This window comes from Diospyros lotus, chromosome 4 (genome assembly GCF_014633365.1).
Source record: "Diospyros lotus cultivar Yz01 chromosome 4, ASM1463336v1, whole genome shotgun sequence".
In the NCBI taxonomy this organism is placed as follows: Eukaryota; Viridiplantae; Streptophyta; class Magnoliopsida; order Ericales; family Ebenaceae; genus Diospyros; species Diospyros lotus.
In genome coordinates, this window is record NC_068341.1 from 35014539 (window position 1) to 35030875 (window position 16337).

Here is a 16337-nt window from a genome sequence, read left to right on the forward strand (position 1 = left end):
GGAAAACTTGGGTGACCTAAACGATTATGTCACAACAAAATCTTGGCATTGGTTGTGGCTATCAAAACAGCCTTATTTGTAGAAGAAAAAATCATATCCTCTGTCAAATAATAAAGTCCATCCTTAGCTCTAGCATTGCCAATCGTCCTCCCCGAAACTTGGTCCTGAAATAAGCAATATGAAGGAAAGAAGGTCACATAGCAATTCATATCTTGAGTAATCTTATGGACTGACAGTAAATTGCATCTTAAACCAGGAACATGTAAAATTGATTTAAGTTTTAAACCAGAAATACAAACTGTTCCATGTCCTTTGGCTGGAGAGGTGGTACCATCAGCCATTGAAATGTTTATAGAGTTGTCACAAGGGGTGTATTATGTCATTAAATAGACTAAACATGCCATATGGTCGGAAGCACCCGTATCTACTATCCATGTATTCTTAGAGAGTTTGCTAGAACTTAGAGAGTAATGGGGATTACCTTGTAATGCAGTAGCTGCCATAGGAGGACTTGGAGAGGATATACCTTGATTCAGCAACTTATATAAGGTCTGAATCTGCTCCTCTAATAGGTTAAGGCTGGTACTGCTTCCTGCTTCCTTTGGTGCATCAACTATGTAAGTTGTCCTTCCACTCTCCTTTTTTCCTCTTGGCTTCCAATTAGCTGGTTTCCCATGAATTTTCCAACATGTTTACTTGGTATGATATGGCCTTTTACAGTGGTCACACCACTGCTTCTCTCGTCCTAGATTTCTTGATTGACTCTCTTCTTGTTTAAAACTTGCTAAAGTAGAATATTGGTAAGGTAAAGGGGACTCACCTTGTTGATTTAGCATTACCTTTCTTCAGTTTTCCTCCCTTCGAACCTCGGCAAAAGCTTCTCGAAGTGAAGGCAGAGGTTTTGTACCCAAGATTCTGCCTCTTACTTCATCCAAATCATAGTTAAGGCCGTGTAGAAAATCAAACATCCGATCCTTCTCAATCATCTTACTATATTTTGTACTATCTGCAAAACATTCTCAATTAATGGTGTAAAACAAATCCATCTCATGCCAAAGTTCAACCAAAACATTAAAGTAATATGTAAAATTTAGATTACCCTGTCGTGTGGTCCTAATGGCAGATCTGATTTCAAAGCATTGAAATGAGTTCTCCAAATCTGAGTACATGTCTTGGACCGAATCCCATATCTCCTTTGCGATTTTATAGAATAGGTAAGTTCTTCCTATTCTAGGCTCCATCAAATTGATCTGCCAGGCCATTATGGTGGAATTCTCGGCTTCCCAGGTATCATATGTGGTTGTTGTGCTCGGTGGAGAAAGAGTAGAGCCTGTTAAGTAACCAGCCTTGCCTTTTCCCTTGATAACCAGCATAACTGACTGAAACCATTCCCTAAAGTTACTCCCATTCAACTTATGGTGAGTAATCTGTATAGGAAGATGATCAATTGAGTTGCTGGAAAGATTTGGAGAACTTGTGGTAGAAGCCTCGGTTAGAGTGGGATTAAGTTGAGTATTCGCCATTGATGAAACAAGGTATAGACGGAAGAAGCAAATAAAACTAATTGATGAAGCAAGGTGTGGACGGAAAAATAAAATAGAGGCTGCTTTAGGATTGAAGAGCAGTCTCTAATACCATGAAGAAATCTTCCTTTTGAAAGAATAATGCTCCGTCAATTATTCCTTTGAGAATGCCACAAATATATACACAATGGATCCTAAGAATTCTCCTAAATTTTAGAGATTAGATTCCTACTTTGTAGGACTAGATTACAATCACCTTAAATACAAACAAATCTAATAAAAAGAAAGATAAGATATAACAGCAATATAAATCAAGATAAATCACAGATGATAAATCGGCTGATAACAAGTTTAGTAGCTCATCAACTCGGCCATCAGCTCGACAGCTCAGCCTTCCATCATCTTAGCAGCTCGGCCTCATCAGCTTGACGGCTCGGCCTCATCAGTTCGGCAACTCAGCTTTCCATCAACTCGGCAACTCGACCTCATCAGCTCAACCTTCCATCAACTCGACCTCATTAGCTCAACAGCTCGGCCTTCCATCGGTTTGTTACAACTATTGTAACTATAATAATTGCAGTTGAAATAACATCAACTGCTTTCTACTATCTCCTATCTCCTAATTCTGCTGATCATAACAATGTACAACTTGAAGATGTGAAATAAGAACACTCCTATTTCTACTGGTTCCACCATCTCAATCTGAAAAATTGAATCCCGTTTATTGAAGTTTTCTCAGAATAGACAAAGCTAAAGTCACAAGTAAAGGTATGATCAAGGCTTTTGTTCACTATGATTTCAAGTCTGAAATATGTTTTCACCAAGTCATGGAAATGTTAACGGGGAAAGGAATGAAATGGAATCAGTGAGGGGGAAGTTAAGACCTCTATCATTCAAGAAGAAACTATAGATGCTCACAGTTTATGATAAAATTAGAGACCAAGACACAAATCTTAAAATGAACCTCATACATCAAGGGGAAAAAGGCCCCGAATGAACAAAAGCATGAATCTGGACTGCAAACTCACCTTAGTAGTAGCATAAACACCAAAAAGACCTGTATCCTTGTAGTTGGTGTTGAATGCCATAATGCTCTCCACAATCTCATTTATGGCAACCCTCTATGCAAGCTCAGAACAATTTAATTGTGAAAATTAGTCAATACATACGCTTATAAGTCACAAATTATAATGCAATGGCAAATCTTCAACTTAGTAACTCAATCCCCACAAATCATATCAAACACTGACCCCATGTGCATCCCACCACCTACATTCTTATTCCAAGATCCTAACATAGACTACATGACCATCAAAGCAATAGAATCTAGATCTGTCCATGAATCCCCATTGATGGCAATTGCAAATTGCACCAAAGTCATATCATCATCTACTATCCTGACCTGATTACATGAAAAGACTACCAATTCATAAATTGTTATTATGAAGCAGCAATATGATATACCACACCTCGGAACCTGTAAAGATAGCTGGTTCTTTAGCAACTAATTCAAAAGCTGGGGTAGGATCTGTTGACAATTTGGTAAACAATTTCTTTACTTGCTCAACAAGGTCCTCATGCTTCACAGCTCCAGAAGCAGAAACTACCTAAAATGGTAGTCACAATTATAAAAATAAATATTCAATATTCCAAGAAATAAGATGGTACTGTTGAATAACTAATAAAAGAAACCTACGTAAAAATATATAAAATAACAAATGAAAAAGGTGAAAATTAGCAAAAAAGAAAAAGAAAGGTAGGTGAAGCTAACATGTTAGCTAACTAACAAACTTAGCAATAAATAATGAATTGATAAAAATGCCATTTTTTTTACATTACCACCTACCATTCTTGGTGTTGTGTAATGAGTTGATTTATAGTTTTGAAGATTGTCTTTGGTGATTGCCTTGATATTTTGAGCGGGACCAAGTATGGTTCTGCCAAGGGGACTATACTGGAGAGTCTTACTACAGGGCCCGAGAGCCTTACAGAGGGCATTACAGAAAGGGGACAAAAAGACAAAATTGCCCCCTCAAGCTTTGCAAATTTGCAAAGCATCGCCCTTGCCCCTGCTCTCTGCTGCAGCGACGCAAGGCAAGGCAAGGCAACGCGAGGCGAGGAGAGGCGGCGACGGAGGCGAGGCGAAGGCGGCATGGCAGCGAGGCGTTACAGAGAGACGAAGGCAGCGGAGGCGCGGCCATGGGAGGGGAGTGACTGTCGGCGAGGGCAAGGCGAGGCGGCCATGGCAAAGAGGCGAGGCGAGGCTGCGGCCATGGCAGAGGAGACGCACCAGAGCGTGGGGGGGGGGGGGGAATCCATAGGAGGGGGAGGGAGAAAGCAAGAGTAGGGGCAAAATTGACTTTTTGCCCCCCTTCGGTAAAGCCGTTGGTAAGCCCGTCGGGCTTTCTAACATTTTCCCTGTACTGGAAAGCAGTTGAATGCAGATGGTCAAAAATTACTGCCTCCTTCTGCCCTTCAACCTATAACAAACAATAAGTTGGTAATCAAACTTGAGCAAGAAGTAAAATTACATGTTAACTGAATCAAAAGAAATCCAGAGATGATCTGGTTGATGAGAACCACCAAAACATACACAAGATCTGTGAATCCATAAAGCAGATGGTTGTTCTTAGCATTTATTTAAGACATTAATGTAAGTTGGGGCATATTGGACTAAGAGGCCAATCCATATTGAGGTAGTACTTCTGGTGGCAAAAGAACCAAATAGAATAGTAATAGAATTCATAGTATTACTAATCATCCAAGTATCCAAATACTTTGGTGTTTCACAATTTATATTTTTGATATGTTTGTGCATTTACTCTTCGCATTGGCCAAGAAAAAAATGGAACTCTCACGGCTGCTTGCTACAGCCCTGTGTCATGACTCAAACAGAAACTTAACATGCATGCGTTATCAACTTCATAAAAGAAATGTACCCTGAATTAAACAAATCTTCCTATTCTATTTCAAAACTTAGAGAAACAAAACTTAGTGAGCTTGTATTCAAGAAACAATTAGATTTCTATTTCAAAATATTTTTTTTTTGGGTCTCAAAGCAAGGATCCTCGTGTATGGGGGATGCACCCTTTAACTAAGAGCTTCTAGTGAAAATAGATAGATGCTCGGGGACTAATCTCAACGAGGCAGTATTTCCCTTAAAAAGAAAAGTCCTACCCTATGTATCAATAGATACCATCCACCAACCGGGTGGACTCTTAATTCTCCTAAGGAGTACCATAAGATTTTTTTCTTCTCTTTTTTTATATGTATAAGGAGTATATATATTATATATAAGATAAAATCAACTTAAAACCACATCCTACAGTCTCGAGATTTCGTAGCGACCACTGATATACTATCATCTCTAAACTTTGAAACTCAAAAAAAAAAAAAACTCCCATTTGTAAGGGACGAATTACCAACTATTCTAAAAGATAAAAAGAACTGCATAAAAATCGTCAATTAATTTATGCCGAAAATTGAATTATAGCTGAAATTTTGTCATCGATAAATACCTCCTCCATTTCCCTCAAAATCACATCGCGTTCACGATTAATCTGTTTCTCATCAAACTTGGAATTCTGCAGTATATCCGCCAGCACATCTAGCGCTCTAGGGACGTCCCTGTCCGTAACCTTGGCATGGTATGTAGTCTGCTCCCTGGAAGTGTATGCATTGAGATGTCAACCATATTCTCAATCTCGTCCTCCAATGCCCTGGCCATCCTCTTCTGCGTCCCCTTAAATATTATGTGCTCGAGAAAATGCGCAGTGCCGTTGGTCTCGAGGTCTCGAAGCGGCTGCCGGCATCGATCCAGACGCCAACCGTGGCGGTGCGGGCTGCGAGATTGGACTCGGTGGCGACGCGGAGGCCATTGGGAAGCGTAGTGACGCGCGTGAGCCGGGCGGAGAGGATCAGAGTGTGGTTGGTTAGGATTGGGTGGCTAGAGTTGTGCTTGAGGAACCGCGGGTCGGGGTTGTCGAGTTTGTGGAGCTTGTGCCTCACAGACTCGGCGAGGCGGTCGTAAATCGTGGCACCAGACGGCGGAAAAGTTTGCGAAGGAGCGGACGGCGTGGTTGGGAGATGGTTGAGAACTGCGAGCTAGGGTCAGGAGGCGACGGATCGCCATGATTCATGAATTGGTTGGTTCGGTTGAGAAACCGTTGGAGAGCCGAGTAACAAACTTGGGGAGATTTTCACGGTTTTGTTTAGGTGTTTATTAATTAAGATATAAATAAAAAAAAATTGAATATAACAAATATTTTGAATAAAAATATTTTTTATTATGTTTGTTAAATGTTTTAGTGATTTCTTATTTTGAACTTTCAAAAAAAAATTATCTCTTCCCCTTTTATAGATAAATTATCGTAATAAAACCTTCTCTTACTTATTTTAACAAATATTATCTTAGATAGGAATATAATCACATTTTTGAAAATCTATTTATTTTTAGACAATTTATTTATTAATCTCATTTTTAAACCTAACATTTGGGCTTTATTTTTTTTAAAAATATATGCTTAATTAACTAATAAAAATATATTAAGTATAAAATTAAGTTACAATAAATATATTTTATTGAAGCAGCTTATTTGGTTCAAGTTTTCGAACCATTATCATTATTCATAAGAAAGAAAAAAGAATTATAAAGGAGATCTTTAGCATTGTGCCTTCAAGATTACTATCGCATGGTTCTCCATCAAAATTGATAGTAACTGTTACTTTGTATACACATAAAGAACGTTGGAGATGGAGAGAGATGGCGAAAGAAACTTTAGGATTATTAGAGGCAACTGAGAAGTAAGAAATTTTCATCTTTACTTCCTTCATTATTGATGTGTATACAAATCATTCCAAGACATGCAACATTTGATGTTCTTATGCTCTGGTATGTGGAACTTGGGTTCTTTAGGTACGGTAGGGTGCTTTTCCGACCTGAAAATAAATAGGAATAAAGGTTAAGAATTCGTTGTGTCCACGCTTTTAACTTAACCATCATATGGTATTGAAAACATGGAGAGTTTATTTTTGAAAATTGGAGGTAGAGCAACAACTAAAGCAAGAAAAATTAGTGGAACAATATTGGGCACACAAACAATAAATTTAACAAAGGGAAAATGCATATCAAACGGTAGAAATAAAGCAACCTATGACTCCATTATTATAAAATTTGATAAGTTCAGAAGCATGGAAATTCTCCTTATTCATACCTTTTACCCAAGTTCAGAAGCCTCTTTTGCAAACACCAAAAAAGACTCCACATAAAAGTTATATGTCACTTTAAAGGATCATTTTTAGGCAAAAAGAGGTACTTGCAGAGAATGAAACTCAAACTAAAAAGAGCTATTTGCAGGTCTTAGACAAGTCCAGATAGAAACATGCAGAGAATGGATTTGCCTTGCATACTGATCCTATTTAACTTAAGGCGACAGACAAGGATGAAAAAATGGACCAAATTCCCGCTTTCTGATTAGATTGGATCAAACTGAAATGGATATAAGATTAGATTGGCATGGGAAATTTCTACCACTTCATCAGCCACTTCTCTCCAAACACTCTACAGAGATGGGGAAAAAAATAAGGAAAAAAAAATAATAAACTACGCATTGCTTTCAAATGCCCAATTTTTAGGAGATATGATGTGTACTTCAAGTTTTTGTTAATTTCTTGCTTATCAATTTTCAAATGGAAAAACCACCATGTCTCAAAAATGCTTTTACAAATTAATGTTATAGTTTATATCATGTGGGGGCAAAGATATGTTACCTTCTAGGGATAAAAGGCCTGTCAAAATAGGGCATAGGTTGAGCTCTTGGAACGAGCTCCTTTCTCAGCCTCCTGATTTCTTCTTCTTCTGCTAACTACAGGAGCAAAAACCAACAAGAACATCAGTAAATATGAGTATTATGTGTTTGACCAAAACATCCCCACATACTGTTTTTTGCTATACCTTCTGTTGCAGTTCCCTTTCCATCCTGTACTGTTCAATAAAGCTCATCTTCTCTGCCACCTAATTTGCAATCATAGAAACGATGTTAAAAGGTAATTGAACTGTTAGACTGTGCATCGAACAAGAATCTATGATAATGAGCAACAAAGTGAGAACTGTTTGAAAACTTGTATCCGTGGTAAGTGTAAAGACATGGATTAAGATATATTAATTTTCATTTCTCCATTGTAGCTTATATGTTGTTGTTTAGGGTTTAAGGTTTGGGGTTCATTAAATTGTCAATGAACATGCCCATGCTTGTAGGTAATCTGGATAAGTTAAAAGCAATAAGAGGAGACTTTTTCACTCTTTCTTGGCATTCAGCAACATTTTTCAAACAATATTAACTAAAACATCAAAACTACCTTTGCCCAAACGTAATTACCAGATATAACAAGTTTGATTGGCTTGTGAATAGTACACATGCACTGAGAGAAGGAAAACAGCATTTTCTGAAGCAATTTTAATAACAAGAGTGACTGTAAAGTACCAACCAGTAGAATGAACTACTGGCAGTGAGATGTGTTCCATATCCCATATACAGCACCTGCTTCTTTTCTAAAGAAATGGAAGTACTTTTAGAATACAAATTATATTCCATTCAAGCTCAAACAGGACAATTTTCTGTTCCCATTTTTCTGTTCCCATAGGACTCAAGAAGGCAAGCACAAATTACACTCATCTGCCTGGGGTCTTTGGCCATTTTAAGAATGGCAGAAGATGTAAGTGAAACTTTCACACAAATCTCTGATCATCACCAACGCCACAAACCTTGATCCTAGGTGGAGTTGGCTACACAAGTTCTAGCTCTCCAATCATCCCCTTTCACAGAAATCTCCATAAGAACTATTTAGAGGAAAGTTGAAATTGTACCTGTTGGTCAAATTCAGCACGGTCCATAGCCCTCACGTCACTGTGCAGCACCAAATCTATAGGCCTTGTGCTTTCTTTTACAGGAGGTTTTACCAAGCACTGGATACCACACACAACACTTGAAATGAGCTTGAGAGAAACAAAGCAGCACATAGGGCTTGCAATTGAAACTCTTTGAATACAAGCTACAGTAACATGGCCTTTCAGAAAGCATGATATGAATATATCTCAGTTCGGAATTTTATACCAAAGAAAGATAATAATTAGCTGTTCAAATAAATGATATTTTTTCAAGTCAACAACATTCTAAACAAATTCTTTTTCTCTTTGTTTTTCAAATCAAGTCACTTCAATTTCCATCAATTTGTTCATGTCATTCCAACTTCATTTTACAAGATGACATAATGTATACAAAAAAATTTATTTGATATAGCATGGCAGTTCGATTGAAATCATACATTTTTCTGCCATTTAGTCAGAGCATCATATTTGAAATTGAATATAGAACCACAAGTTCACACATGAAACCTGGACTATTTTGTTGGAAAATGCTCTCACCTCAGGCTCATCTGTAGTCCATGGTAGACCTTGCGCAATTGGTATCCGTTGCTTCTCCTGCTCCATCTTCATTTCTTGTATTTTCTTCAGGAATTCTTCCTCCTTGCATCTTCCCCTTTTCTGTAATACAAGTCAATTGCCAAAATTTAACGTGTTTCCAAGTCGGATGGGGGCAAAGAAACATGAGAAGCAAAAATTTAATTCAGAAAATAGTTATTAGTTGGACATATCACCAAATCAGATTTCTCTAACTTATTAAAACTAGTATGAGTAGAAGAATGCAGGGTTTTCACTAAGTAGACATGCAGATAACTTAATCAAGATGCATGAAGTACAAAATTTGGATCAATTATTGTGTTGAATGATAAGCCAGGACAAAAAAATTATGAAGTACAAATTACTTCCAGTGACAAGGTTATAATTTACTAGGCAAGGAAAGATGGACAAAAATAGTAACACTTAAATCGACATGTAACAATATGACCACAGTAAGGCATAAAAATTTTTTGTCCTGGCTGATCGATCAAATTCTGCATGCATAATTTTGTACTTCATGCATTTTCCTTCTTCGTAGCCCATCCCATAAAGGAGTAGTTCTGTTAGTTCATCAAGAATAGAGGTCGCCAATATTGCTTTTCCTCGTTCATATATACATTTTTTACATACATGAGACTGTGGCTCTGATTCTTTAGCTATATACATATCCATCAATCAAATATGAAATGGATGTGTTAATTAGCGACCTCTCTTCTTGACAAATTTAGAAATCTGGCATTTCACACTTTTATTGTGGGTGCCATTTCAGGTGCCAGCTTTATTGATTTCTTGGCAGCTCACTGCAGCTTCAAGACTAGTATAATTAGAACAACTAAGACTTACAGATGAAAAAATGTGTTTCACCCAATCAAAGGCACAAGAAATTTCAGTGAAATACTGAGAGTGTTGAAAGAACCAAGGTGTAAAATAGTGTAATTGGGCTCAGTTTCTTTTTTCGAGAATTTAGAGTCAAAGAACTTTGCATGAAACCATGTTACTTGCAGCGCATTTGCTTTCTCATCTCGTTTATGAGATAGTCACATAAGTAAGTTGTTGAACACCATGTAAGTTTTGCTTGACTAGCTTGCATATTTTATGAGTACTCGATATCCTATACGGTATATCTGTTTCAAGAACAACTTCCCTTGACATCACTTCACAAGATGACGTTAATTGATACAGTTCAAAAGTTCAGATACCTTAACCAAGAAGGGTCAAATGCAGGTTCTGTATTACATTTAATTGTGTCCTACTATTTCAATTTGCAGAACTGGACATAAATAAAATACGCATTTCAAAGTATCACTGTCTATGTCATATAACAGTACACGCAACATAATCAAATGCACATTCATGTGGCAAGCAAATACCACGAATCATCATGCAAATATGAAATGCTGCTTTAGGAAAGAGCACGATCTCACTGGCATTAATATAGTGGACAGTTATATACCTCTGTTTGAAGCTTGAACGGTTTTTGGCGGGTTGCTTTGAGCTGCTTCTTCTTCCACCAACTTCCACCCAAGGTCCCAGCGGGTTCAGAGCTCTGAATTCAAAAGCAAAAAGGAAAACAATATTAAAATCGTGAAAGAAAAAAAACATCAATCTTGATTTAAAAAGTGCTTACATTTCTTCGACTTCTGTGCCCTCTACCAGAAGTCCTGCTAGAAATGGTGAAGCTGCATGGTTGAGAACATACCAAATTAGCCCAACGCAGGGATAAAAACTAAGAAAAAGAATAGAAGAAAAAATCTAACTACGTAAGCAATCACATTACAAATACCAACCTTCCATGATTGCTGTCTAATGAAGACGAAACACGCGAATCCAAGCCTAAATTCTCTGATGTAAGGAAAAAATCTGATGGACAGAATGAGGATGAAGAGACCTGTGTCTCAGGCACCTTAGGATGCAGTCCAGGCAGTGCCCATTTCATCCCCTTCTTTTCATCTTCTGCTTCTTTATCATCCTCCTGATCCGAGTCCTTCGATTTTGGTATGGTGAGAAGCTTCTCGAAGATCTTAACCAAATGCATCACTTTTCCAGATCCAGTTTCAGGCCCACGTTCCCTTGCTTCTTCCAACAACTTGTCCCTCCTTCTCTTGACAAGCAAAGCACCCATTACATCTGAACTCTCAGTCTCATCAGGGTGACTACCAATTCGGTCAATTGTCAAACCCTCGATTTTCTCCTGCTCTCTCTCAAGCCCATTCCCAATTTCGCGGGCTTGAACCACTGAGTTCTTCTTCCCTGCCTCCTCCTCTTCTTCAATTCGATTGTCAGCCCCACTACAGTTTTTCAAATGCTCCGAATCGTATCGATCGGTACTGTTCCGATTCTTAAAAAACTCTTCCTGAGAAGCCCTAAGACTCTCATAAGCAACGCAGAGGCACTTCTGCAAATCGCCGCCGACCTTTTCTTTGCACTTACACACAACAGTTGCAGAGCCCGTTTTCTCCTTCTTCGAGTTCCTTTTCGCTACCACAAACTTCCGTTCTCGAATCTTGTTCCGCGGCGAGGCCACAGGGTTAGGGTTTCTGGACGCCGATTTCTGGGTCGTCTTTGTCGCAGACTTGATTGCCGGTGATTTCGCTGATTTGCAACCTGCAGGACTGGCCACATTAGGATTGAAATTCTCCGAATCTTTGGAGATTTCTGAGGCCTTGGATCGATTGGGGTGTGGGTTCTTGGAAGGCGTCACTGCTCCGGCGTTCTTGCCGTTCAAATCCATCGGAGATCAGCCGGAACGTGAAATAAAAATGGTTGGAGAGAGAGAGAGAGAGAGGAAGGGGGGCGGGGTCTGGGCTTCAATCAATCTCTGTGCCTGTGCGTAAAATGGTTATCAGAGGAGAGGAATAGATAGGGGAGAAAAAAGGAACGTTGAGCTCTGGACGCTCTTGTAACGGCTAGTTCTTCCCTGGGCCTAAATGGAAGCGTTTGATTGTTAATTTAAATCTCAGCTTAATTTTGGACCGTTAGATTAGATTCGAGTATTAACGAGAGGTAGGGATATCTTCGTCTCAGACGTAATAGGCTGTCAGAATATTTCCAAGTGGATCAACAAAATCCCAATCTAATGATTAAAATATATATATATATTTTTTGTTATAATAATAATAATAATAATATGATTACTTGACAATCTAAAAATAATAATAACAAATAAAATATAATTTGTTTTATTATCTATTTATTATCCAATAATGACAATAATATAGTTAAAAGTATTATTAAAACATTAATGCACACTAAAAAGATATATATATTATAAATATTATCTTAGAGTAAATAAAAAGACACAACTACCCTTAAATTAAGGGTATTTGTGTTTTTACACTTTACACCTATACACCATTAATAATTTTAAATGTATTAATAAAATTATGTTATTTGTACATCAAAAATTATATCTTAAAAAATATAAGCATGTAAATAATTAAAATATCTTTCGCACCTTATTGTCTCGTATTGTCTCACCGAGTCATCGACTTAAATAAAGGGTATTTTTATCATTTTAATTAGACTATGTAATTTAAAATGTAGCTCAAGAGTACATATAGCATTTTCTGTGTTAATATCATTACTCTTATTATATTATTTTTTAAAATAAAAATAAATATTTTCTATTATTTGAGAGAGAGAGAGAGTCTGGGATTGGACCTCATCTGGTTAGAGAAACCAAAATGGGCTCGGCCTTGTCAGTTGGATTGGTATTTCACAGCCCAAATTGATCTCCCTCGGCCTCAGGCCCAAATCATTTGATGGTCAAGGTTCTTTAATTTTTTTCCAGATGGGTAACAAACTAACAATGAGGGGCAGATCTGGAATAATACATATATATATATATGTTACAAAAATTGTTGGGGATCACTATTCTATCCAAATCTAATTACATTTGAGCACATATAATCTATAAATACTACTATCACTCTCATCGATAAGTAACTATTAAATAAGATTAATATTACTTACACATCTAAGTTGACACTCATAAACACCCTATTAGTCAATTACCAATATACCCCTTACTCGCTTATTCGAATGATTTAATGAGTGATGTATTAATAATTAATTAATAAAATATCAATTTGAATATGCAAGTAGTATTACTTTAAATAGAATTATTTTTATATAATTAAGATATGAAAATTAAATCAAACCCTTGAAAGTAGAACTTTTCTTTAAAATTACTTTTACAACTAAATAATAATTTTTTCCCTAGTATATTAATTCCTAAATTAATCCCTCAATCAATTAAAAATAAATATTATTTATGAGGAATATGAATAGACAGCTTAATTTATTAATTAAGTCATAGAAAATCATCAATTTGTATAAAATAAAACAAAATTTGCATTTAGTACTTATTATAATATTATATAATATATACAGATATATACAATACATATAACATGTATATAATATATATTATAACAATAATACATAATAATAAATCACTTTAAAACTTTTTACTACTAATTAAATATATCTTATTTATAAAGAATTTGAATAGACTTTTTAAAAGTGTTTAAAGATGGATTTCTTATGATATTCGAAGGATTCTAGAGGAAAAATGGCAAGACTCGAATTGGTTACAAAAGTGTTTAAAGAATGTCCAAAATAGACATTTCGAAAAACGTTCTTCACTATACGCTGGTGGTAGCATATCGGCTACTGAGTACAGAAAAATATTGATAAGTTCTATTTACATATTATTAGTAAATAAATTATTATATTAAGTTCAATTACATCTCATGACAAAATTTTATATTTAACTCAATTAAAATAACATGCATCTCTTGTTTTTTGTAGAGAAATAAGTTGAATAGGGAACTAACCAACTTCCAACTATTTAAATGGATAAAACATTACAAAGGTAAAGATGGTTAGGTCTCTTCAAAAGTTGCATCTATTATTTTAAGTACTAATTTTCAAATCAAATTTAATATTTATATTGTCATTGTAATGTGAAATTCAATTTTTTTCACATAATTTATTTGCATCTAAATTTCATATTTTATGATGAATTTAATAAGCAACAAGAAGAAAGAGACTTGTCACAAGCATCTATAGAAAGGAGTTGTCCAAATAAATTGTTAGTTACCTTTGACAATGGCATGTATTTGGATGTGGTTGGAGGATGAAACAGGAAGGGACACATTTTCATTCTCGAGACAACATTTTTGGAGTACTATACAGTGTTTTCATTTAGTATAGTTGTGACTCCAAATGAGATGGATGCTATGCACAAGACAATCTCCAACTTGTAAATGGAAATGTTGTAACTCCCCGCTCTTTTCAAGGGCGTTAAATAGCTTAGGAATTTTGAGAATATATTTTTTTTTTCATAAAATCATTTCCCGACAATCTCGTTCTACCTCTTCAGCATATCAAAATAAGAATCAATAAATTAAAACATATACTTATCATAAATGTGGAAGCAATGATCAAAACCTAATATGGTACATAAACAATTCACTATATTCATAAATACAAAATCCGTACCATTACATCTATCTTCAAATATAAATGGAGACACATTTCCCGAGATAACATCTAAACACCCTGGGTGCAATCAAATGATACCTCAAATAGATAGCCATTTCCCAACTTATCTAAAACATTTTCAGATAGACAGATTACCAGAACCACCTGTTGAATCCATCAGACACGTCTCCTCGTGCCATCATATCTCAACCTGTTCCTTGCCTAAACTGCAAGTCTCAATTGGAACGTTAAATGTTCTAAGGGCATAACCCATTAGAAAATGAAACTTCTAGTGAGAGTCCAAAAACATATATATGAATGCATTATGTAATAACATGAACAACATTTTTGCCCTAGTGTAACTTTCCTGGCCCAGCACGAAATCCTAGGCAAATCCCGAACCTCTGTAGGATAAGCTTAACGTTATTCTATCATTGTCTTTGGGGAATTATGACTACACTCTAAGGGTGACATCTCATTCCCATACACAAATATCAATATGACAATAATATCATGCCATGCAAATATCACTACTTTCCATGCAATATGACAAAATGATCACAGCATTCACAAATATCATGCATATATAACAATCATATCATAAATATAAATTCTTGGGAGAAAATCACTCACATTTGCCCAAAGATTAGGACACCTCGAAAAGAGATTAGGACACCTCGAAAAGCGCGCATGGTCTCCATATGCGTGCCTGTTCTCGATTTCCGTATCAACTCTCAATAGTTGCACCAATCACTTTTCCTCGATCACCTCAATCATAAAAAGCATATTTAATCATTAAATATCTCTATTTTCCAATTTCTCCTATTTTCTTTCATTTTCTTCCATTTTTTCTTCTAAAAATTCCAATAAATACCATCGAGACTATTTTCTCAAATTTCTTTCCACAACAATTCATAATATCCAATGAACTTCAAAGTAAAAATACTGAACTTACCCAGATGTTGTGTTTTCACGTAAAATGAGGTTGTTCAATGCGAAAACTAAGACATCGGGAATGCAAACACCAAAATTTTTTGCACAAACCCCTATAAAATATTTTTCTAGATTTTTAGGATTTTTTTTCCAAATTTTTCAGAGGCCCCACGTGCCCGCATGCGCCTAGGGCGACTGGTGGTGCGTGAAGGCCAACGCGTGGCTGGCACGCGCCAGTTGTCTTCTCCGACGACGGCGATGCTGGATCTTTGCACCCTCTTCTTCCTGTTGATTAGTCAATCCTCATGGTGCTACTTGTGCCTCGAAAAGATTACTAAAAGACGTCCAAATGGCCGGCCAAACCCTCAGATTGATCGTCCACCTCCCACCTTCGGCAACCCTCGAACACCCCTTCAAACTGCCACCAAAATCCTTCAAACTTACTAGAAAGAATCCTCTCAGCCTATGGAGCAAAAGCCCTTTATTTTTTAGCCTCGATTTGTTCGATTTTGGCCTCAATTTGAAGCTCTATTTTTCTCAAACTTTCGACCAAGCCATTGCTATTTATAGCAAAACCTGAGCCTCAAAACCCCTTTGGGCACTTGACCCATTGCCTTAAGAGTCTCCACCTCTCTTAGATTGGCCTGGAAGCAGCCCTTGTCGACCAAGAAATCAAGTTGTAAGGCGTGACAATCCGACCAGCTTTCTGGTCGACTTTTTCTTCAAATTTCGGCCACTACGATGGCCCTTGTCGGCTGATGATCACACCCATGTGATACTCGACCACCCCCCATGCTAGCCCAGTGGCTTTCGGAGACCCCTCGTGGCCTGGTCGGATTCCATGGCCAAGATTTTCAATTTTTTGCACTTTAGCCTCTCAAATTTTGGCTATTCTCACTTTAGCCTATTTCACTTAACCCTTGAGCTTTCCATAA

At 36.8% G+C, this 16337-nt stretch overlaps 2 protein-coding genes across 2 annotated transcripts; both read right to left on the reverse strand.

Moving 5' to 3' along the window:
- Positions 1-298: 298 nt before the first annotated feature.
- On the reverse strand, positions 299-1438 carry LOC127800131 (uncharacterized). The gene is made up of 2 exons (XM_052334572.1): positions 1100-1438; positions 299-1006 (listed from the first exon to the last, which is right to left on the reverse strand). Exons 1-2 carry the CDS (start codon positions 1371-1373, stop codon positions 846-848), a joined length of 435 nt encoding a protein of 144 aa, XP_052190532.1. The 5' UTR covers positions 1374-1438; the 3' UTR covers positions 299-845.
- A 4744-nt stretch (positions 1439-6182) lies between these two features.
- Positions 6183-11883, reverse strand: LOC127800023 (microtubule-destabilizing protein 60-like). The gene is made up of 8 exons (XM_052334395.1): positions 10770-11883; positions 10610-10661; positions 10436-10528; positions 8947-9066; positions 8389-8487; positions 7477-7536; positions 7293-7387; positions 6183-6461 (listed from the first exon to the last, which is right to left on the reverse strand). The coding sequence occupies exons 1-8, from the start codon at positions 11711-11713 to the stop codon at positions 6356-6358; spliced, it is 1569 nt and encodes a 522-aa protein (XP_052190355.1). The 5' UTR covers positions 11714-11883; the 3' UTR covers positions 6183-6355.
- Between the last annotated feature and the right edge of the window lie 4454 nt (positions 11884-16337).

What these genes read in the sequence shown, in the direction of transcription:
- LOC127800023 (XM_052334395.1), bottom strand. Translation starts at nt 11,713, where the DNA reads ATGGATTTGAACGGCAAGAACGCCGGAGCAGTGACGCCTTCCAAGAAC. An exon ending in GTGCTGAATTTGACCAACAG is followed by an intron (nt 7,537 to 8,388) that starts GTACAATTTCAA and finishes ATTGCAAATTAG; the next exon opens with GTGGCAGAGAAGATGAGCTT. An exon ending in AGGCCTTTTATCCCTAGAAG is followed by an intron (nt 6,462 to 7,292) that starts GTAACATATCTT and finishes ATTTATTTTCAG; the next exon opens with GTCGGAAAAGCACCCTACCG.
- LOC127800131 (XM_052334572.1), bottom strand. Translation starts at nt 1,373, where the DNA reads ATGCTGGTTATCAAGGGAAAAGGCAAGGCTGGTTACTTAACAGGCTCT. An exon ending in CATTAGGACCACACGACAGG is followed by an intron (nt 1,007 to 1,099) that starts GTAATCTAAATT and finishes AATGTTTTGCAG; the next exon opens with ATAGTACAAAATATAGTAAG.